Below are 23,400 nucleotides of genomic sequence, written 5' to 3'. Positions count from 1 at the left end.
TCTGTCAAGCTCAATTTTTTTTTTTTTTGCACTAATGGTAGGCAATGTGTATGCAACTGGGGGGAGACAGTAAGATAACAGTTGGGGGCCCAGGAAAGCTTTCATTTCTCTCCTCTTTATCCTGGGTTACCTGTTAGGCACTTCCCTAGGCCTTCTGAAGGCACATCCCAGGCACACCTAGAAACACCTTCTGTGAAAATGGGCACTGTCGTGTACTTTATCCTTAATTTAATGGAGGTTGACAATATAACTGACCCATGGTGGAGTGAAGTAAAACCACATGTGGGCTGGATTGACCCTCCCTTGATCTAGAAAAGCAAAGTGCTGTTTTCCAGCTCACCCTTGCATACTTAACTCCTCCAGGAGGGTAGTTCTGCAGAACAACATTGGCAAGAGGTAGACTACTTTTCACCACACATGGTCTTACTGCAGCTGTGTATCAATCTAGGCCTCAAAAGTAGGCCCATGGATTGTATTCCTTTCTCCTGACATATAGAAAGGTAGTGTATTGAAATCTTATATACTTGGCTGTGATATATGCTATCTTGCTACATCTTTTCATACTCAAGTATGTAAAAATGCCTTTCCATCATCTCTCTGAGCATAAGTAAACTTAAATGTAAGCTTATCCCAATATTTATGCCAGTTCATAATTGGTTAATTGTTTGCCACTTATCACATTGGAAAGCCTCAAACACTCCAAATGGACAAACCAGTGTCTGAAATGGATGGGTTTTCTGAGCATCAGATGTATCCAGTTGTTCACAAAGAGCTCCCTCTACCTGAAAAGTCAATTGAAAAGATGAAGCATGGGTTAGGTTTCCACTCCAAATCACCATGACCATGGCAGATCATGCTGATGGGTCAAGGGACTTCACCATGAATCCACAGTCCTCAAGTAGCATCGGGAATCCGTATTTGTTGTGGCCAACAATTTTGCCGACCAGTTATTGGAAACTGGGTTCTTTCACTTTTGTTGACTGAAAGATACGGTCACGTGAGGAACTTGGTGGACATCAAATTCTCATCACTTCCCAGTCTGTTTTATCACTGTTTGTACCAAAAGACCATAGGGCTTTATACTTTACACTCTAAAAAGCCACAGAGTGGCTGGGAGTTGGGCTGACAGACTTGTGTAGACTCTAAAAATTTGATAAATGAGTCTCCCTCAGTAACTGGAGTTATAGAATCCCAAAATATAACTTGGCCCAATTCCCACTGTTTTACCTGTGAAGAAAGTGAGGCCAAAAGTATTAAGTGACTTGTCCAAATAGCCATGCCTAGCAGAACTCAAACTAAAAGCCTGAATAATAATGTTTCCCAACTTAGAACTCAGTGTTTATCATAAACAAGAGGAGTCCAGAAATTGGTATTGTGAATTAGAATTTAGATCTAGAGCCAGACTTCCTGAGTTCAAATCCTGGCCCTGCTACTTATCAACTGTGTCCTTGAGCAAGTCACTTTACTCCCCCTCTCTATTCTTATTTCCTTATCTGTAAGATGAGGATGAAATAATACCTACCTCAGGGGTTCTGTGTAGCCTTGATGGGTTAATATATGTGAGACACTTATGTGAGTACCTCATTACTGAAGAAAAGATTCATCTGTATAAGAATTTTCCAGTGCTAAAGATACACTATGAGATGGAATCAGGTGACAGAATAGGCGACCCAGGTGGACATAATACACTCTTAACTAGACTAAGAAAGAATTTTTTTCTCTACATCTCATTAACACTACAGAAATGAATTGAGTATTTTATGTATAGCTAAGAAGATACTAGTTACCTCAGGTAAAAATCTTTTATCCTTCCCAAAGATACACATATCAATGAAGAAGAGCATTCCTTCCTCTTTGAGAGTGAAGAGCAGAGGGTAAGGGGTCAGGAGGGATATGAATGGGGAAGGAAAAAAAATAGCTGCATTCATAGAGCACAAGGATTTTTCTAGTAATTTAATACGAATGAATAATAATCAAGAATTAGGAATTCAGTTGACCTCCACGTGGCATGGTCTTTTGGAAGTCATGGATTCCAGTGTCTCTACTCAGAATTTAGTTACTGAGTTACCCCACTACTTCTCTTTTCCCAACTGGGAAAATGGGTGGCAGGCTCTGAGGATCTGAGGGCAGCTAGAAAGTTCTCTGTGGCCTGGGAAATGTTGGGCTGCATGAAGTTAAACCCTTAATTATTCTAAGTGTGGGATAAAGCAAGCACAACCAAATGGCAAAATAGTTCCTCTAATTTGGATAGAGTAATGGCAGTAATTCCAAGGAACCACAAGGCCCATTCTTTCTGCTGGGTATGAGAAATAATACTATAACAATAATGACAACAATAATATTGATGGCAGCTGCTAGGTAGTATTTTGCTCCTACCACCTGTACAAACTCCTACCACCGGTACAAACTCCTACCACCTGTACAAACTACAGGCTAACAGGTAAGAATACAGTTAAGAATTCTAGAGGCAGAACACTTAGAATTGAATCCTGGCATGTATATATATATATATATATATATATATATATATATATATATATATATGCATAATAATAGTACCTATGTCTTAGGTTGCCATGAGGATTAAATGAGTTAGAGCATGTGAAGTTCTGATAACAGTACCTGGTACATAACAAGGATCCCATAACGATTAGAAGTTATTATTGTCCCATTTTACAGACAAAGAAGTTAGCATTCAAAATTGGTAAATCACAAAAGGTTATAAAACACAGGTAGAAGTATATTCCAACCCTAGTGTGCTGGAATCCAAGGTCTGGATCAGTCTGATTCTTTCGCATCATGCTCGTGTTCCTCCTGCTTGATGAACATAACTCAGGGATTTAGGGCAATTCGTCACTACCATTCGGATCCAAGTGTGTTTAAAAATAGTGTTCCAGGGATGAAAGTGCTAGCAATAAATGAGCATCATGGATAATCAAAAACAAATGAGGGGTTTAATAAGCCAATATAAATCCTAATACGCAGATTTCAATTTATTCAGACTTTAGCCTGGTAATAATCCCTTCACTCACCCTGAGATAACAAAACATCAAAGAGTGAAACATACATGCTACTTGAAGAGATCTTTGAACCTAACTTGAAAAATAATTTTAGGTCATTTTTGTGTGGTGTCTTATGAAAACATTTGTGAAAGACCTCACTCTTACTCCTCAAGTAAACAGCCTTCAGGGCTAGAAAGTGCATGGGCTGCTGTTCTCCATGTCCTGTGGATGGAACATTGTGTGTGTGTGTGTGTGTGTGTGTGTGTGTGTGTGTGTGTGTCCCCATCCCAGTACTGATGGAATGAATCACACCCTCCATCAACAGCTAGCTGCTTCCTCTTCTGATTCCTCACTTATCAAACTCTGGAGATTGAGACAGATCTCTCCAGGGGAAATGGCTCTATCTTTTGCTTCCCTCTGCCAAGCTAGGTTTGAATTTAATTTGTTATTAAACACAGTGGAGAGCCTACTTGAAGCACTATCTGTGTCACCCTGTGCCATAGACCTATTGGAATTCTCACCAAAGCCTGGCAACCCTTAGGATGGATGGAAGGGAGCAGACTAGGCATCCATTCAGCAGTGTTCTAGGAGCTGTGAGTTTGAACTCTAGTGAACTTAAGTCACATTTGTCACTGTGGCTTTGGCTGCCCACAGTGCCTCTGTTTCCCAGACTCTGTTACCCACCCCATACTTAGATCAAGGAAAACAAGAGTGAGAACCAGTTTTCCAAGGACTTCGTAGACTTTCTACTCTATATTCTTTCCAGCCCCAAGCATGGAAGTAGATAAATTAGAGTTCTCCAAGCGCATCATGCTTTCCCACACCTCGTTCTGCCTGGAGTACCTTCTTTTTACTTCTGCCTTGGCTCTGCCACCTCTTATTCTTCAAGCCTCAGCTCAGATAGCACCACCTTCAGGAAGCTTCCATGACTCTATCTCTTCCCTCTTGACTCCAGTCTATATTATTATACTTCCTTAATACCTCATGTTTATCTGTTTCATTCCCATGGACCCCACAGAAATACAGTCTGTGTCTATCTTATTCACTGCTCTATTTCTTCACATTGAGCCTGGCCACAAAAAGTGCTTAAGAAACACTAGTTGAATGAATAAATCAATGAATAGCATGTATGATAGTGTCCTGTAGTTGTCTCAGAGAGCTGTTAAGATCAAGAAATTTTTTAACTGCGTCCCCGTCATTCAGCATAATATTTAGTACACGGTACATTTTCAACAAATGAATACATGGCTGTAGGCACACATACATAGATGAATGGCCAAGTACATGGGTGGAATTAAAAATTCAGTCTACAGAACTGACCCAACAAGTATGATGAAAGGAAAGAAGAGGCAGAGTCTTGCTGGAGGTAAAAGAATCAGGTCTGTGGATCCTGATGTAAAGGCCTGACCTTCCCAAGCATTTCGCTTGCAGAGAAACCACACAAATATAAATGTCCAGAAAGGTTTCTGTTGACAACATAAATAACTGGATTAAAACTGCTCAAAAGGACTGACTCGAGGGAGTGTATTAGTTTGCTGGGCTACTCTTAACAAAGTACCTCAAGCTGGGTGTCTTAGAAGAGCAGAAATTTATTTTCTCACCGTTCTGGATGCTAGAAGTCTGAAATCAAGGTGTTGGCCCGGCCAAGATCCCTCTTTGTCTCTCTGAATCCTGAAACGGAAGGATTCTTCCTTGCCTCTTTCTAGCTTTGGGTGCTTTGTCAGCAGCCTTTGGTGTTCATTGGCTGGTAGTTGTATCTCGAACTCAGTCTTCACACCGTCATTTGCCCTGTCTGTCTCTGTGATCAGATTTCCCCTTTTTATAAGGACGCCAGTCATATTGGATTAGGACGCACCCTAATGACCTCATTTTAACTTGATTACCTCTGTCAACACTCTATTTCTAAATAAAATCACATTCTGAGTTACTGGAAGTTAGGATTTCAGCATAACTTTTTGGGAGGACATTATTTGACCCATACTAGGGAGAAAATCCGTAATTGAGGAGTTTTAGTGAGGAATGCCGCCTGCAAATCAACAAATAGATGGAGATTTTATGTCCTGATTTGATGGGTGCCAAACAATTCCCTTAACTCCAAAATACTTGATAATAAGTCTTAAAAGCCTTAATTTCTGCTTGGGATGATAACTAGAGAAAAACATTTAAGCGAATAGAATCTCATCAAATAAGATGCTCTACTTCCTCAGTGTTCTTATGACACTATGTAGTCAGCATTGTACAATGTAAGCAAGGGCCAAATGACAGTAAATTCAATAAGGTTGCAAAGAGGGTACAGTTGATGCAGGTTGGAATGGTGACAGAAACCTTCCCCAAAGAAGAAGAACTTGAATCAGACCTTGAGGTAGGAACATGGACAGCATGCTAGGCAGAAGTTGGAAGCAAATTCACAGATGTAAAAAGGGAAAATGGTGTGCTGGGAAGCCAACACATGGTTCAGCTTGGCAGAAGCTCACTCTATTTGAGGGAAGTCTGGAAAAGGAAGGGAGTTCATTTAGTGGAAGACTTTCAGTGGATGCTGAAACAATCAAGATAAAGTAGAGAAAAAGAGGAATAAAAACTAAAAGATCGTTAGAGGAAGAAAAAGAAAACCAACACAATGAAATTTATATTTATAATCTAAGTAAATCCTCCTCTGATCTGACCACAAGGAGAACAACATTGCGATTATTTTTAGTAGGAAAATCCCACCTAGAATTCTAAGCAAGCCAACTCAAATCTCGAACTCCCAAGGGTGGAGGTGATTTTGTGGATCATCTACCCTTCCGACCTGTTTCTCAGGAAGCTCATATCTGAGTTATAACAGCCAGCAGAAATTCTATCTCATTGCAATGTGCTGTCACCTAGAAGACAGGGTGATCAGAAAATGGAAAGCAGAATTTAGATCTTAACTAAATCAAGCTGCCTTTAGGTAAATAGGCACATGGGCATTTCTTGGACACTGGGACATCACAGAGGCATTAGGGGTATGGGAGGAAAGGCTGAAGATACTCTGTACATTTGGGCCTAGTTTTGGTGCCGTTTGCCTTTTGCTATGCTCCATGAAGGAGGTAGATTTAAAGCAAATGGCATGCTAGTAATGAGATAGTCAATCTGTATATTGCTGCAAATGCCATTTTTAAGGCTATTCATTAATTTAAAAAAAAAAGACTTGACAAGAGTTATTTGCGATGTTGATAACCTTTTTTTTTAAAGAAATAATTTGGAAGGTAAGGCAAACTGTCCTGGTTAAAATAGTCACTTTGACCACACTGTTTTCCAGTGGAAATGAGTGCTTTGCCATCTCAGGTGTTTGGTAATCCTGACTATAAATATTTTTATGGAGCCAAGACCTCATGCCAAACCAGCTGACTTCCAAGAGAAGCATGGCTGTATCTTCTGTTTCCTGAGCTGTGTGAGCTACTCTTTTACAAAGAGCCTTGATTCTCATGTTGCTATTTATCAAATATGCTTTTGGTTGATTTTTGGTCTTCCAACATATCTTTACTCTCTATTATCTAATGCCTCCTTTGATCTTTTCATTTATCTTTTCCTAGGCCACTTTAAGTAGTTTTCTAAAATACGGAGGTTGGGGGCGCCTGGGTGGCACAGCGGTTAAGCGTCTGCCTTCGGCTCAGGGCGTGATCCCGGCGTTATGGGATCGAGCCCCACATCAGGCTCCTCCGCTGGGAGCCTGCTTCTTCCTCTCCCACTCCCCCTGCTTGTGTTCCCTCTCTCGCTGGCTGTCTCTATCTCTGTCAAATAAATAAATAAAATCTTTGAAAAATAAGAAATAAAAAAATAATTAAAAAAATAAAATACGGAGGTTGTATGTGAAGGTAGCAAATCCATCTGCTCTCACATATAACTGCTTTTCTCATCCCGTCTGTCTTCCTGTCTGTGACCTTCACGATTCCCGCCTCTGTCCTCAGCAGGGTAAAAGGATCAAGCTGAGTTCCCTTTCCACCCTGGGGAAATCACTTGTCTCTTTGAGCCTCAGCTTGCTTATCTATGAAATGGAGATAGTGATACCTGCTTTGGGTACTTTCGAGGTAGGAGGATGAAGCAAGATCCCATAGTGGAACAGACTTTGTGGATTGCCATCAACAATATAAACATAAGTGGTTATGAGCTCCATGCTGCCTGTCTTCTGAAATTCTGTAGTCCTCATGGTTCAGCCAAATCATTTACCAAGTAGCTCATTGCTATCACCCAACATTGTTTGCTATGTCTCCCGGGCGTTTGTTAATTCTCTCCATCTTTGCTGAAAGCATGTTGAAGGTCATGAGCACTTTTCCCACTTCTGGATCTGTCCTAGCGCTGAGCAGCGAAGGCTTAAATGATAAATTAACGCGGGCAGGTCACAAACATCCTTTCCCTCGGTCATAACATACGGCTACTTTACCTGATTCACTCCAGGACGAATTCTCACTCTACTCATTTAATGTCTATCCTCACAATAATCACCCGTGCATTTAACAAATATTTACAGAGCACCCAGTAATAACAGTTCATATTAGCTAACGTTTAGAGAGCCCTTAATCTGCCACTGTGCTTAAGCCCTTTTCATACATGTTCTCATTTAAACCTCATTACAGGGGCACCTGGGTGGCTCAGTCATTAAGTGTCTGCCTTTGGTTCAGGTCATGATCCTAGGGTCCTGGGATCAAGCCCCGCACTGGGCTCCCTGCTCTGCTGGGAGCCTGCTTCTTCCTCTCCCACTCCCCCTGCTTGGGTTCCCTCTCTCGCTGGCTGTCTCTCTCTCTGTCAAATAAATAAATAAAATCTTTTTTAAAAAATTTAAAAAAACTAAACCTCATAACAACCCTTTGAAGTGGGTATTGCTATTATTCTCATTTTAAATATGAGTACATTGTTCAGTAACTTACCCAAGGCTGTGCAATTAGATGGTGGCAGAGTACGGTTCATTCATGGATAATCCAATTCCAGAGCCCAAAATCTTCTGCATTATGCCACAATGCCACCTTGAGAATCTACAATGTGCTGGGCACTGCAGGAGGTGCTGGAGATATTAAGAGGAATGGGTCACAGCCATTGCTGCCTTTGTGGCGTGCAGACTCTAGTGAGAGAGAGGGACGTGTAGGCAAATACCTACAGTGTAATGAAGGTGAGTCTGAGGGAAGAAAGGAATGCCTTTAGACAGTAGCGTGCTGCAGAGGGAAAGGTCTAACTCTGCCTCATGGGGAGGATATCAGAAAAGTATTGGGAGGAGGGTGATGTTTAGAATCTAACCTGAGAGTCAGAAGAGTTTTCTGGCCAGAGAAGATGGTACTCGTCTGCTGGGTACTCAGCAAGGCTGAGTGTAGGGGTACCGGAGATTAAATCAGAAAGGTATATTCAGACTCCTTTGTGAAGCACACTACAGGCCAGCCAAGAAATTGAACCCTGGCTTGTGGGTAACCAGGAGCCAATGGATGTTTTTCATAACTTTTATTTTGAAATACTTTTAGTTTTTTTGTTTTTTTTTTTTAAGATTTTATTTATTTATTTGACAGACATAGAGACAGCCAGCAAGAGAGGGAACACAAGCAGGGGGAGTGGGAGAGGAAGAAGCAGGCTCATAGCAGAAGAGCCTGATGTGGGGCTCGATCCCAGATCGCCGGGACCACGCCCTGAGCCGAAGGCAGACGCCCAACCGCTGTGCCACCCAGGCGCCCCAAAAATGACACTCTGAAATACTTTTAGTTTTAAAAAAAGTTACAAAAATGGTAGACAGAGCTCTCTTTTACCAATTCTCTTGGTTCTATAGTCACTAACATTTTGGGACCATTTGAGAATAATTTCAGGTGATATACCATTGCATTTTAACACTTCAGTGTTACTACCTGAGTACAAGATGCTCTCCAAAATAACCATAGGAGAACCATCAAAACTAAGAAATGGCATTAATTCAGTATTACCATCCACCAGTTGTCCCAACAATATCCTTTATAGGTCCAAGATCCAATCCAGGGTTACATGTTACATTTGGTTGGCATTGCTTTTTAGGCTCCTTATAGCCGAGACAGTCTTTCCTTGTCTTTCATATTAAGATATTTTTGAAGAGGATGGGGCAATTACTTTGTAAAATGTCACTCATTTTGAGTTTGCTTGATTTTTTTATGATTTTTTAATTTTTGACAGAAGTATGCTGCATTCTTCTTAGTGCGTGGTATCAAGAGACAATGAATGATGTTATGCCCCATTCATTTCTGATAATGTTAACACATTTGGTTAAGATGATCTCAGCCAGGTTTCCACTGTAAAAATAATAAGGATATTACACTTATTATTAGTAACAAATAAGTATCTTTATGGGGAGATAATCTGAAACTAAGTAAATACTCTGTTCCTTATCAGACTTTTACTGACCAACATTAGTATTCATTGATGGCTCTTGCCTGAGTCAATTACTATTATGGTCGATAAATGGCACCTTTCTAAATTCTATCTTCTAGATTGTTAATCTAATTTTATTAATTTTATTATAATGATCTTCTATATTATTAATAGGCATTCTTCAAGATAGAGCTTTCTTATCTTGTTTATTTATTTATAAATTTCTATTTAACTTAAAGGGTTAAAATCCATTACTATCAAATTGTCCCAGACATGGCCGGTAGGAGCCCCTGCAGACTGACTTCTCTGTCCTTTTGACATATACCCCATCATTCCTTGAGCACTTCCCAGTTTTCTGGCACAAGATGCTCCAGGCTCATTTTTTATTTTCAATTCTCCTGTCCCAGAGCCATTTTTACAGGAACTGATTCCTTAGTAGAGAATGCTATTTAGAATCCAAAATTGGCACTTAATGCACTTGATTTTACTGAAATGTCATTGCTTTTAGGCTTCTCAGTAGAGAGATCCAGGAAATAGTGTATGTATATTTACATACTTCATTTATATCTGTTGATATGACTATATCTATCTAGGTACCTGTCCGTCTGTTAAAAACCATGAGTTCACACTGTTTGTAATAGCAGTCCAATTCCACAGGGTTTACTCTAGTCTTCCCCCTTTCCGTATTTGCAACTCCTTTCTCCAAAAGTAAGAAATCTGCCTCCCATCCTCCTTCATGTGTTTATGTATTTGTTCAATCTTCCCTGTATGTTTCATCTCCAGGTACCCTGGCCCAGTGCTAGGCCCTATCACATGCCAATGAAACACTCCACACTAAGCCTCAGGCTAAAATTCAACTCCTACAAAGAGGAAGAACAAAAGAATTTGGGGTAGGGAGCCAGTTAGAGAGTTCAGGTCCAGCCACCATAGTGTCCCCTTGCCCACAGCGAGTGCACTGAACCAAAGCTGAGCCCCGGATATGCTGTCTCCACCCCACTGAGAGCTCAGCTTAGATTCCAATGGAGGTTTTTTTGGTTTTGTTTTTGTTTTTTATTATGTTATGTTAGCTACCATACAGTGCTTCATTCGTTTTTGGTGTAGTGTTCCGTAATTCATTGTTTGCGTATAACACCCAGGACTCCTTGCCAATGGAGGTTTTTAATGAGAGGAAGTAAAGTGACCAGATTCACATTTTGGAAGCATTGGACTGTGGATAAATTGAAAACTGGGAAATATAGAGATAAATTGGGAGCCACCAGTATTAGTCCAAAACCTTAAAGGGGCACCTGGTCCTAAACTGTGTACCAGTGGGAAAAAGAGTTTTCTTTGCCCTACCTTAGGCTTTCTAGAGCTGGCCATGCCCCAGGGTGTCTGATTTATTATTGCTTGATTGCTTTCTACCTCCTGATCTCAGAGACACTCGAAAGGAAAGGCATATCTCTGGGAGACTTTAAAAAAATCACGGGATAGAGATGTTAGGTGGGGATGTCAAGTTGAAGGATTGCGTACAAGTTTGAAGAATGTCTCTAACAAATAATTGAAATTTACATTTCAATAACTGCATCTTTAAATTTTGAATAAAGAAACAAGCCCTACTTTGCTGCAAAAAAGAGGGTAAGAGAAAGTTCTTAGGACATAGGTTGGGATAGGGTGAGTCTACCATTAGAAATTATGTGCATTTATACCAGCAACCAACAATGAGTTGCTGGAGGCAACAGCCAATACCTTCTCTGAAAGGGTAGGGGCGAAAAACCTTGGCAACTCCCATAATGAGCCCTTGTCCAAAAGAAGGCCAAAATTCCTCCTTTTATATAGCTAATACAAACACGAGCTGCTAAGAAGTGCGAACCACCATGGGTCCTTGATTGCCCACATTATCTCTGATGGCCACCTTTACAAAAAATAAACATATCCTAGAGGGGACCACACTCAGCCTTTGCCTGTTTGCTGCCAAGTATCACTGCCACTTTACTGAAATAACAACTCCGAGTGTATTCATAACCTTGGCTGCCATCAGTGTGTTGGTTTCTATTATTTAAGAATAGATCTGTCATTTTGCCGTTTTTCATTTCTGAAGTTATAAGCACCGAGGATCCTAGAATTTGCATCTTGGATCTACTTTGTACTGCTCTATTCATCATCCTCACCCTAAAAGGCAGTATAATATAATATTTAGGCATGCAGGAGCCCGGCTACCTGGGTTTGAATCTTGATTTTCTTGTTTACTAGCTGTGTGACTTTGGACAAGATACTTAACCTTTCAAAGCCTCTGTTATGTCACCCTGTAAAATGGGGGAACTTATTTTTTTAATTTTTTAAATTTTTTATTATATTAGTCATCGTACAGTACATCATTAGTTTTTGATGTAGTGTTCCATGATTCATTGTTTTGCGTGGGGGAACTTATGGTACCTTATTCATAGGGTTGATACAAGTAAGAAGTGAGTTCATCTATGTATCCCACATCTTGGGTAAGCTTATCCCTGAGTCTTGCTAGGACCTCTGCGAAAGAAGCTTTGGCTTAAAGCAGAGCTGGGGCTTGAAAATGTATGCACTGCCCTCTGTGATAGGGAACAGCCCCATTCTCAGCACCCATGCAGCCGAGTCATGGTAGACTGGGATGTGATGCATGTGGCATTGACATCTGTGTGAGACCTGACGGTAGGCATCCTAGGCCATGACTAATTAATCATTTAACTTCTCCAGACCTCAGCTTCTTATTATTAAAATGCAGAAAATAATAGTACCTATCTCACAGGGCTGTGGTGAGGATTATAGGAGAGAACGCATTTACAACAGCTAGCAGAGTACCTGACTTGTTGTAAGCTCCATATAATTGTTAGAGTTACTATTGTTATTGGCAGTAATGTGTGATGTCAGCTAGACTGCTGTCACATCATGGCTTATGGCCTGTGGCTAAGGGTCTCTGCCCAGGCCAAGGCAAGGGACTGGCCAGATGCAGGCAGAGTGACAGGATCAGCGTGCCGTAGGCTAGACGTTGGGCAGATCTCCAGCACCATCAGGGAAACATAGTAGGAATTCGGAAACCAAGGCTAAAATTTAAAAGCCAATTATAAACACAGGCCTACCCAAGTACATCTGATGCTGGACACAGAGCAGGAAGACTAATCCCAGCCTTGAGGGGTAGGAGGTAACCCTCTGTCTCCTGTCTACCTTTGGTCAGGAGTCTGTTGCGCAGGGCATCAGCTGTGACCCATCAGCTCCCAGAGCCTTCCCTGCAAGCAGGTTTTGACAAAAAGGAGAGGAATATAGAGAATAAGGTCAGAGAAAGAAAAAGGCAATATAGCAAGGGAATGCTGGAGGAGCCAGTCTCCATAACATTTTGGCCAAGGGCCTAACCATGAAGCTAAACACCTGAAGCCTAGAAGCTGAAAGAAAACACAGTGATCATGTTTACCATCCTCCTTATGCAGAGCCAGGATCCTGTAGCCAAAACCATCACGGCAGATGTGTTTTGGAATTCAGAATTTTTTGTACTTTAGAAATATGTTAGGATTACTGTAACATAAATTATGTATTGCCCCTAGTAAGTTCTAGGGGAAAATGCCATAATCCAACAGTCTAACATTGCTGCTGTAAAAATATGTAAATATTTACACTAAGTGGGATGCAACCTATAAAAGCATCATGTCAGTTCAGGTCAGGACTGTCACCAAAGAGTTTGCACCACACTAAAGAAAACTTTGTGGTGTTCAGGGCTTTGGGGACTCGGAAATTGCTGCTGGCAGTTGCTCAGTGATCATAGCCGAAATGGTTGACCAGCCAAGTGTCTAAACCAAAGGTGCACACCCAGGTCACTGGGGTTCGACTCAGTTTGCGTCACCTCGTACTTACCGAGCATCTTTGTTCTAGGCACTGCTCTAGGTACAGAGGTTACAGTGATGTACTGGTTTCCCAGGGCTGTCCACAAACAGGGTGACATAAAACAATAGAAATGCATTCTGTCACAGTTCTGGAGACAGATGTGAAGGTGTCAGCAGGGCCATGGTCCTTCTGAAACCTGTGAGGGTGAATCCTTCCTTGCCTCCTGCTTCTGGTATCTGCCAGCCATCCTTGACATCCCTCGGCTTCTAGGTGCATCACTGCAATCTCTGTCTCTGTCGTTACATGACATTCTCCCTGAGTGTCTCTCTCCTTTCTTAGGAGAACACCATTCATACTGGATTAAAAGCCCACCCGACCCTAGTATGATTTCACCTGAAGTGGTTATATCTGCAATGACCTTATTCCAAATAAAGTCACCTTCTAAGTCATTGGGGGTTAGGACTCCAACATACCTTTTAGGGGGATACAGTTCAACCCATAACAAGTGCAAACCAAAATAAACATTAGCTTATGCTCTCATCAAGGTAACAGTGGAGCAGCGTAGTCAGATTATAGGTGCATTGAGAACAGCAAAGAAAATACTCAACAGAGTAACAGGGAGAAAAAAATTGCAAACCATATATCTGATGAAGAGCTTATCTCCTTAACATAGGAGGAACTTCTACAACTCAACAACAACAACAATAAAAAACCTAATAACCCAATTTAAAAATGGGCTAAAGACTTGAAAGACATTTTTCCAAAAAAAGACAACCAATGGCCAACTGTATGTAGAAAATACTCAACATCACTAATCATCAGAAAATGCAAATCCCGGGCGCCTGGGTGGCACAGCGGTTAAGCGTCTGCCTTCGGCTCAGGGCGTGATCCCGGCGTTATGGGATCGAGCCCCACATCAGGCTCCTCTGCTATGAGCCTGCTTCTTCCTCTCCCACTCCCCCTGCTTGTGTTCCCTCTCTCACTGGCTGTCTCTATCTCTGTCAAATAAATAAATAAAATCTTAAAAAAAAAAAAAAAGAAAATGCAAATCAGGAGTACCTGGGTAGCTTAATTGATTGAACATCTGCCTCTTGATTTCAGCTCAGGTCATGATCTCAGGGTTATGAGATCAAGCCTTACATTGGGCTCTGCACTGGGCAGAGCCTACTCGAGATTCTCTCCCTCTGCCCCTCCCCACCTGCTCTCTCTCTCTTTCTCTCTAAAAAAAATAAATAAAATTTAAAAATAAAAAATAATAAAAGAAAATGCAAATTAAAACCACAATGAGATAATCACCTCATACCTGTCTGGATGGCTATCATCAATAAAACAAAGGACCACAGTGTTGGCGAGGATGTGGAAAAAATGGAACCTTTGTGCACTGTTGGTGGGAATGCCAACTGGTGTAGCCACTGTGGAAAACAATATGGAGGTTCCTCAAAAAATGAAAAATAGTACTACCATATGATCCAGCAATCCCACTTCTGGGCATTTATCTAAAAGAACTGAAGTCAGGATCTCAAAGAAATATTAGTACTCCCACGTTCACTGCAGCACTATTCACAGTAGCCAATAAGTGGAAACATTCTAAACGTCCTTCAGCAGATGAATGGATAAAGAAAATGTGGTATATACATACGGTGAAATACTATTCAGCCTTAAAAAAGAAGTCTGCAGTGTGTGACAATATGGATGAGCCTCAAGAACACTACGCTAAGGGAAATAAGCCAGTTACACAAGAACAAACACTGCTTGATTGCACTTACATAAGATATCTACAACAGTCAAATTCATAGAATCAAAGAATGGATGACGGTTGCCAGGGACTGGAGGGAGAGGGAAATGAGTTACTCATCAATAGGCACAAAGTTCCAGTTAAGTAAAATGAGGAAGTTCTAGAGTTCTGCTGTCTGTACATTGTAGCTATAGTCAACAATACTATGTTGTCCCAGTGAAGGGTATTAAGGGGGCACATACTGCATGGTGCACTGGCTGTTCTATGCAAACAATGAATCATGAAACACACATCAAAAACTAATGATGTACTGTATGGTGACTAACATAACATAATAAAAAATTTAAAAAAGAAAAGCCAAAAAAAAGGCAAAACAACAACAACAACAACAAAAAAAACAATGCTATGTTGTACACTTGAAATTTTGTTAAGAGGGTTTCTTATGCTGTGTTCTTACCACAATAATTTTTTTGAGTGTTGAGAATTTCCAAAGGGGGAAGTATTAGTGAGACTATATAGTAAACAAATTTTACCCAGTTGAGGGCTTCATCCCTGAGCAAGTAACATTGTCAGTGAAGACATAAAAGATGAGTAAAAGTGAATCAGGCAAAGTGAGGCGGGAGGGAGTACTAATGCCCTCATCCTCTGACCTCCTATCTCTTCTCACCACTGGGCTTGTGGGGAAGCCAGGCCCCAGAACCCCAGGAAAGGCCAGTAAGTGCTTCCCAGGCTGTGAGCCACAGCCAGTCCTGCCCCCAAGCTTGCTGCTCCCTTCTGGCCTGCTGTCGTCCCTCAAGAAACAGCCAAAGGCACAGAACATAGGACAGTGTTATTAGCAGCCAGCCAGACCCAAGGCTCACAAATGTAGCCCCTCTGTGGAGAAATGCAGGGAGAGTCTGCTTTCCCTTTTTTTAGATTTTGGCCTCAGTTGATTCAAATACTTTCAATCAGCAGAGTACTTAATACACAGATAACTTCTGCTGACCACCCCCCTTGGGAATGCAGTGTAGTTTTATCACGGGTAAGCAGCTATGTCTATTTTGTGACTTTGATGAACAGTGTTGAAGTGACTTCATGGCTGCCAAAATGCCTCTGCTTCAAGGTCCCAGTGACTGAATTTCTGCCAGAGGTAGAGGCAGGAGTGCGGACAGTGGAAATCCAGAGCCTGTACCATGACAAGTTTCAACCTTGGACCATGTTCACTGTGTAGGCAGCTCCTCTATGAAACACACACATTGTGGTCACCAGCATTGAGCATGGTCGTTGGATTTTGTTTCTCAGCCACAACATTTTAGCATTTCACTTAAAAGTCGGGGGGCAGGGGACACCTTTTTTTGAAGCATAACGAACATAGAGGAAAGTGCATAAATCCTACATGTATGGCTTGGCGATTTTTCACCAAGTGGATCCAGGTCTAGCACCTAGATCAAGATAACATCCCAGAATCCCTCCCCACAGTTCCCCTCTCCTAGTTACTGCCCACCAAGGGTAATCCCCAACCTGATTTCTAACATCATAGATTGGTTTTGGGTTTTGAACTTTATATAAAGGAGAGCACAGTATGAAGTTTTGCTTTTGTGGCTTTCTTTCCTCAATTTTATGTTTGTGAGATTCATCTGGGTTGCTTCTTGTTATAGCTTATTGTCATTGTCCAGTGTTCTTGTATGACCGTGTCGTAATTTTTTATCCACTCAACTATTGATGGGCATTTGGATTGTTCCCCATCTGGGCTATTATCGGTAGGTCTGCTTTGAATATTCTTATATATGTCTTTCGATGAACATACGCATGTTTGGAGGGGGGAGTACGCTATATTTGTTGTCTGTTGTTGCGTAACACATTTCCCCAAATCCTAGTAGCTCACAACAGGAATAAATGTTGTTTACCTCTCACCATTTAATGAGTGAGGAATCTGGGAACACCTTAGAAAGGCAATACCGACTCAAGGTCTCTCATGAAGGTGCAATCATCTGAAGGCTCGACTGGGTCAGGTGGACCAGCTTGCTTGCAAGGTAGCTCACTCGTGTAACTGGCAAGTTGATGCCGACTGTTGGTGAGCAGTTTCAGTTCCTTTGCGTGTGGACTTTCCTGAAGACTGACTCAGTGAGCTCATGACATGACAGCTGGCTTCCCCCACAGTGAACAAGAGAGAGCCAAATGGAAGCTATATCCTTTTTATGATTTAGCCTTAGAGGTCACATAGCCTCGCTTCTGCCTCATCCTATTCATTACAAGTGAGCCACTAAGTTCAGCCCAGACTCAAGCCTTCATCTTTAGAAAGGAGAGGTGGCAAAGAATGTGTGGGTGTATTTTAAGGCACAACATTTTAAAGCTAGGAATTAACCAACTAGGGATCTAAAAATAAGTTTATAGGAATTCACACAAGGATCTAGAAGAAATATATATTCAATCCAGCCTCTCCTCTTCTGTTCATTTAAAATTTTGTGAATGTTTATATGACAGTTTTCCTGGAGACAGCATGGTACAATAGAATACACAAAGACTTTGAAGCCAAACACACCCAAGTCTGAATCCTGGATTCACTATTTACCAATTATGGGTTTGGGGCAAGTCAACCTCTTAGATTTTCAAATTTCCTCAATTATAAAATGGGAGAAATCAGTAGGGCCTATCTCATGTTGTTCTGGAGGTAATTAAATGAGATTTTAAAAGTGCCCACTGTGCTGGTAGGTCTCTTCCGTGTGCTCATTTATCAGGAAATTATTAGCCATGCATATTAACTGTCGAGAAGGGGCTAATGAGCCCCGTGAGCACTACAACATAGGTGCAGACACAGAGCTTGCCTGCAAGAGGTGTATACTCCAGTGGGGCCCTTGACAGACAGAATAACTATAATATAATTGAGAAAATAATCAGTGTCTGGAACAGGTGCATATCCCTTAAGCAGGTATACATGCCTTGAACATGGATCAAATTTGGGATACATAGAAATGGAAGACATTTTGAAGGATAGACAAGGAAAGGACAAGAAGTATTCCAAATTCAGAGTAACAGCTTGAGTAAAGACAGAGCTGGAGAACGAGGGGGGAATGAATTGAGAATAATGAAATTGTTTGCTACACGTATGACTTAAACACAGGATAGATGAAAGGAGGTAGTGGAAATAGGGGTTAGTAAGGTAGTTACATATCAGAGTAGCAGAAAGAGAATGAGAGATTATGTACTCAGTTTTGCAGTTTGATGAAAAACGTCAAGGCCAAAGATTTTTAAGCCAATTTTCAAGGCGAGCTACAAAAGCTAGGGGGGCCTTGCTACTGAAGGATCTACTTGCCATGCTTTTCTTGGCTAACTTCTGTTTGTAGGATTTTTGTGCCTCACTTTGTAAATAGAACTTTCCAAAACTGATCATTAAAGAATACTTCCTACTCCAAGCCCAAGCAACTGAGCTTTTTCCTTATCATTCCCATTTTGGAGGCTGCATTAACAGGGAAATGGAGTGGGATTGTTTTTATAGGCCCTCAGCTCACTGTAAATGTACTTCTCAAGACTTGGCCATTTGGAATGGCCAATTATGCACTCAACTCCTCTGTGTGTATTTGACTTCTACTTCCAGATAATGAGCCATTCTCTCCACTTATTTCCCCTCAAGAAGACTGATCTATTTAGCAACCTTTACTTTTGTTACATTCTCCAGTCCCAGGCAGTGATGATATTTATACATAAGACAGAGACATTTCTATGCTATGTTGGAAGTATGAAGGAAGTTGGAGCCAATGACCTTTCACTTTGAAGCCAAAGAAAAACAAGCACAAATTCTTCAGTCTTGCCAAGAATGGGGACTAGACAGATTAGCAGAAAGGCTGTTCAATACATAGTGCCCAAAGCCTTTCTGCGCTCAAACCTGTGTTATATCTAGCATACCGCCTTATTTTGATGAAGTTTGTGTATGTCTTCCAAATAGACATGGTTGTGACCATTCTTCGTGATTTTGTGGGTAAAAAATGGAGGTTCCATTTTATCACCCTCTTTGTTTATTCTAAATGAATTCTAGAGCGTGTAGGAGAGGATGCGTTCTAGGCTTAGGATAGCATTCCTAGCCAATCTTGTGCTGGAACTTCCCACATTCCCAGGTATGTGTTTTGACTCTATTAGCAACACTTGACGTCATGATGTTCTCTGCACAGATACTAAGGATGTCGTCCTCCTCTCCGATTTCTTCCCAGGTGGGAAATTGGCAAGTGGAGTCCATGCAGTCTCACCTGTGGGGTTGGCCTGCAGACCAGAGATGTCTTCTGCTCCCACCTACTTTCCAGAGAGATGAATGAAACCATAATCCTGGCCGATGAACTGTGTCATCAGCCCAAACCCAGCACGGTGCAAGCTTGTAACCGCTTCAACTGCCCCCCTGCCTGGTACCCTGCACAGTGGCAGCCGGTGAGTTCTAGGGTTACTCGGTATTAGTAATGTTTGTCTATACATTATGTGTTTACAGTATGTTTGTGTATACAACTCTGGTTCAGGGCAAAACTCTTCAAGGAGTTTTGTCCCATTAAAGGAATGTCCAGGGTCTATTCCTCTCTCCCTTCTTAGTACTCTCTCAACCTTATTCAAATCCAGATATTTTCATTATAAACATTATGCTCTTTCTATGGTCCCACACCAGTGTCCTCCCAAAGCAATTCAAGACCCAGCCGTTAAACCGAGTATATTCACAACAAAGTTTTTACCAAACTAAGAAAACATTTTTTAAAAATAAGGACAATGTGGTTGGTTTTCCACAAAGCTAAATTTGTTCTGAATTTGTGCCCTTATTCTAGTTTTTTTGCTGTTTTAAAACCCTAAGAGGCCAGGGTACTAGGCAATGACTTTTCTTTTTTTTTTTTCCCCTTTTAAATGCAGATTAGAAGTCAAATCAATTCCAGAATTTTTGAAATTTTGCTGGTCCTATGAATTCCAAAAGTCTAGGAACTATTGTTTTAAAGCAGAGGTTGACACACTGCAGCCCAAAGCCAGATCCGTCTCACAAGTAGTTATTGGAAATGAAATTTTATTTGAACACAGCCATGCCCATTCTTTTGACGTATTGTCCACGGCAGCTTTTGCACTGGAAGGACAGAACTACTTGGTTGTGACAGAGACCATTTAGCCTACAATACCTAAGGTATTTATTCTGTCCTTTTACAGAAAAACTTTGCTGACCCCACTCAAAAGCATACATAGTAATAACACAAACACAACTATTTTATCATAATAGTCTACCTAAAGTTAATATATATTTATCAAACTTTAGTTAAGTAATTTTTTTGCATGCCTTTAAAAAACAGAAATTTTAGATTATTTGGATAGAACCTTATTTTGCATTTCCTCTCCATGAGGATATCAGAGGTAGCTATAAAGTGACCACAATGGTCACAAAAAGTAAGCCTGAAAGGTGAGGGGGACATGCATCCCAATTTTACTAAAACGGTTTTTCACTTTCAAAATTATCCCGGTTTGGGCGCCTGGGTGGCTCAGTCGGTTGGGTGTCCGACTCTTAGTTTCAGCTCAGGGCATGATCTCATGGGTCATGGGATCAAGCCCCCTGTCAAGCCCCACATCAGGCTCCACACTCAGCAGAGAGTCTGCTTAAATATTCTCTCCCTCTGCCCCTGCCCCCACTCACTCTTGCTCTTCTTTCCCTAAAAATAAATAAATATTTTTAAAATGTTTTTAAGTGTCCCAAAGAAAATGATAAATTATATGGTTATCCAATGGAGGAGGGAACATAGCAGCTTACACACCCTTGCCTTAGTGCTGAGAGGGGCTGCATCAGAGCTGCTTTCCCACTATCACTTGGCAGAGCCCCTTCCCTCTCTCTGCCCATCTTGGGACTATGATTTAGTGAAGCACTCAATGAGTCAGAGAGTAATCAGTGAGCAAAAGTCTAAAATATAAAGCATCTGGAAAAAGATATTGACTATTTCCTTTTAGAGCTTAAATATATATGTGGCTAAGCTCATAAATACCATGCTACTATGTGATGGTTTGTGGAAATCAAGAGGACGTTATATATTTTGAATGCCTATGTACCAGTGTTCTGTTAAGAAATATTATTACACACCTAACTGAAGTTAATCCTCACAACCATCAGCGAAAAGTCAATTTTATTATCTTCGTTTTAGGTTTAAGGGAACTGAGGTTCGTACAGGTAGCAAATTTAGGGTTGGCCGTCACCCAGTTTTATGTGATCCTTTCCCCTATACCTCATTGTTGGAGACTACTGTGGCTGAAAGAACCATCAGGGATTGTATATGAGTCCCCTTGTTTTACACATGATGTAACTGCGGCCTAGATATGGCCTTGCCAAGATCATAAAGCCTGGTTGAGACCCCAGGGCTCCTGGTTCTAGTATATTTATACTGTTAGCTTTAACTAGAATGAATTCATGGCCTCAAACTGCACCACTAACTAATGCCAACCCTAAGACAAGACCAGGAACCAACCCAGATCAACCTCCACTGCTGTATTAAGTCTCTGTATTATTAACTCGTGTCTCTACAAGGTACATAGTAAGTTCTGGATAAAATGTTTATTGAATGACAAAATGAAATACTGGATCAAGAATATAACCCCACATTCCCTGAAAATTCTGACTTCGTATCTTATATGTTTGCTTTATGGTTATGGGTTCTAATACTGACCTAGCAGTGAAATGCCAACCTCTTTTTTTTTTAAGGTTGTATGTATGTATTTATTTGAGAGAGAGAGCATGCGAGAGCGGGGAAAGGGGCAGAAGAGGGAGAGGGAGAAAGAATCTGAAGCAGTCTCTCCACTGAGCACAGAGCCCGATGCAGGGCCTGATCTAATAATCACGAGATCAGGGGTTCTTGGGTGGCTCAGTCGTTAAGCGTCTGCCTTCGGCTCAGGGCGCAGTCCTGGTGTTCTGGGATCGAGCCCCACATCAGGCTCCTCAGCTGGGAGCCTACTTCTTTCTCTCCCATTCCCCCTGCTTGTGTTCCCTCTCTTGCTGGCTGTCTCTCTCTCTGTCAAATAAATAAATAAAATCTTTTTTTAAAAAAAGTAAAAAAAATAATAATAATCACGAGGTCGAGGTCATGACTTGAGCCAAAACCAAGAGTGGGATGCTCAACCGACTGAGCCACCCAGGGTGCCCCCCCCAAGCCTCTTTTTAATAGCCACACATGTTGCTGAATAGTGGCAGTGACCTATGACTTTTTTCTTCACCTTTTAGAACACATCCATATACATGACCTTTTTTGGTCTATTGCCCCACCACCATCACCCCCATACCAGTGTCTCCATTTAATACAGTAGAATTCCAAAAAGTCAATTATTCTTCCATTTTCCATCTCCTAGGCCTGTTAAGACACAAATTTATTTTGAAAACTTTCTCTCCTTCTTTCCTTTAGGGAGAGGCCTTTAGGGTTGAGTCACATTTAAGTCCATTTTTCAGATCAGGAAACCAATAGTAAACAGCCCTTTGAAGCCCATCCAATGAACTAGTAATGACACTTTATTAAGATGTTTTAAAAGTATCTTCTTTATACATAATACGTAGTAATTGTGAAATACATTCAAACATAATAAGAAATAAAGAACATAGAAAGTGTGTCTATCCTCTGGAGAAAACCCCCGTCAGGCATGTGGTGTGTAGGGTCTGTTTTAAGAATCCTTGGTCATTTTTAGGAATCTTTCTAAACCTAGAGCAAACAATAAACTATTCTTCTTCTATGCTTTCCTAGAATACTACTTTAGTTAAGCTTTGTTCGATAAAATCAGGTAATATTGACCACCTTTAAAGGAAAGGAAGTCATTGCTTATGCCATATGGTGAAATAAGTCAGGAGTAACTTGGGGAGCTCCAAGCTAATTGGCTGTTGTCTTAGGACCCCTGCTGTTGACGGTCTATTTGCCTGATGAGCCCTCTGGTTCCTTGGTAGTCCTTCTTAGAACAAGGGAACCTGGCGTGCGCTCATAGGCTCTTTTTTATTTGGATCTACTAGAGGATAGTGCTGAGGTCTCTAATCCTTCAACGCCCACCTTATCGTCTTTCTTCATATAAAAGAAAAACAGATGCGGTGTCAAATGCTTCATTCAAAGGAAGCCATAATAACCTGATGAGCATTGGCTTTGAGGGGAGAAGCTCCTTCTTGCTCTTTGAACACTGGGCTACCACCAACCTCATGTGTACACTTTCCTTCCTGGAAAAAAAAAAAGGCACTACTGCATGAATTGTCATTTGCCGGTAGAAATGCAACCTCGCTTGTCAAATGCAACCTCGCTTGTCAAATGCAACCTCCCTAGTCTTTTGTAGAGCATTTGCCTGACAACTGGCAAGTAGCCAATATTTACCCATTCTGCAGGTCTGGAGAGAGGACTAGCATGCAGTCCGGGTACATATGTTAAAATTTTATTTTAGAAACAAATAGAAATGAAACAAAAATCTAATTCTAGCTTTGGCTTACGGGGCCTTCTTTATTTCAGTTCAGTGACTTAATACTGCGCCCCTTGGTTTTTATCTCTGGTCTTGTGTGAAGGACTC

The 23,400-nt window shown here is 41.2% G+C and overlaps 1 protein-coding gene across 3 annotated transcripts in view; it reads left to right on the top strand.

The window, feature by feature from the left end:
- ADAMTSL1 (ADAMTS like 1) overlaps window positions 1–23,400 on the top strand; it is an 874,799-nt gene that overhangs the window by 710,810 nt on the left and 140,589 nt on the right. For all 3 annotated transcript variants that reach the window (XM_087869620.1, XM_087869619.1, XM_045780274.2), the window contains one exon: window positions 19,083–19,293. In XM_087869620.1, the coding sequence (XP_087725746.1) occupies window positions 19,083–19,293 (211 nt within the window). The remainder of the gene's footprint in view (window positions 1–19,082; window positions 19,294–23,400) is intronic.

This window comes from Ursus americanus, chromosome 18, assembly GCF_024610735.1.
Source record: "Ursus americanus isolate L20-20 chromosome 18, mUrsAme1.1.p, whole genome shotgun sequence".
NCBI lineage: Eukaryota > Metazoa > Chordata > Mammalia > Carnivora > Ursidae > Ursus > Ursus americanus.
Note: the sequence above shows the minus strand (reverse complement) of the source record. Positions and strands in the feature narration are given on the sequence as shown.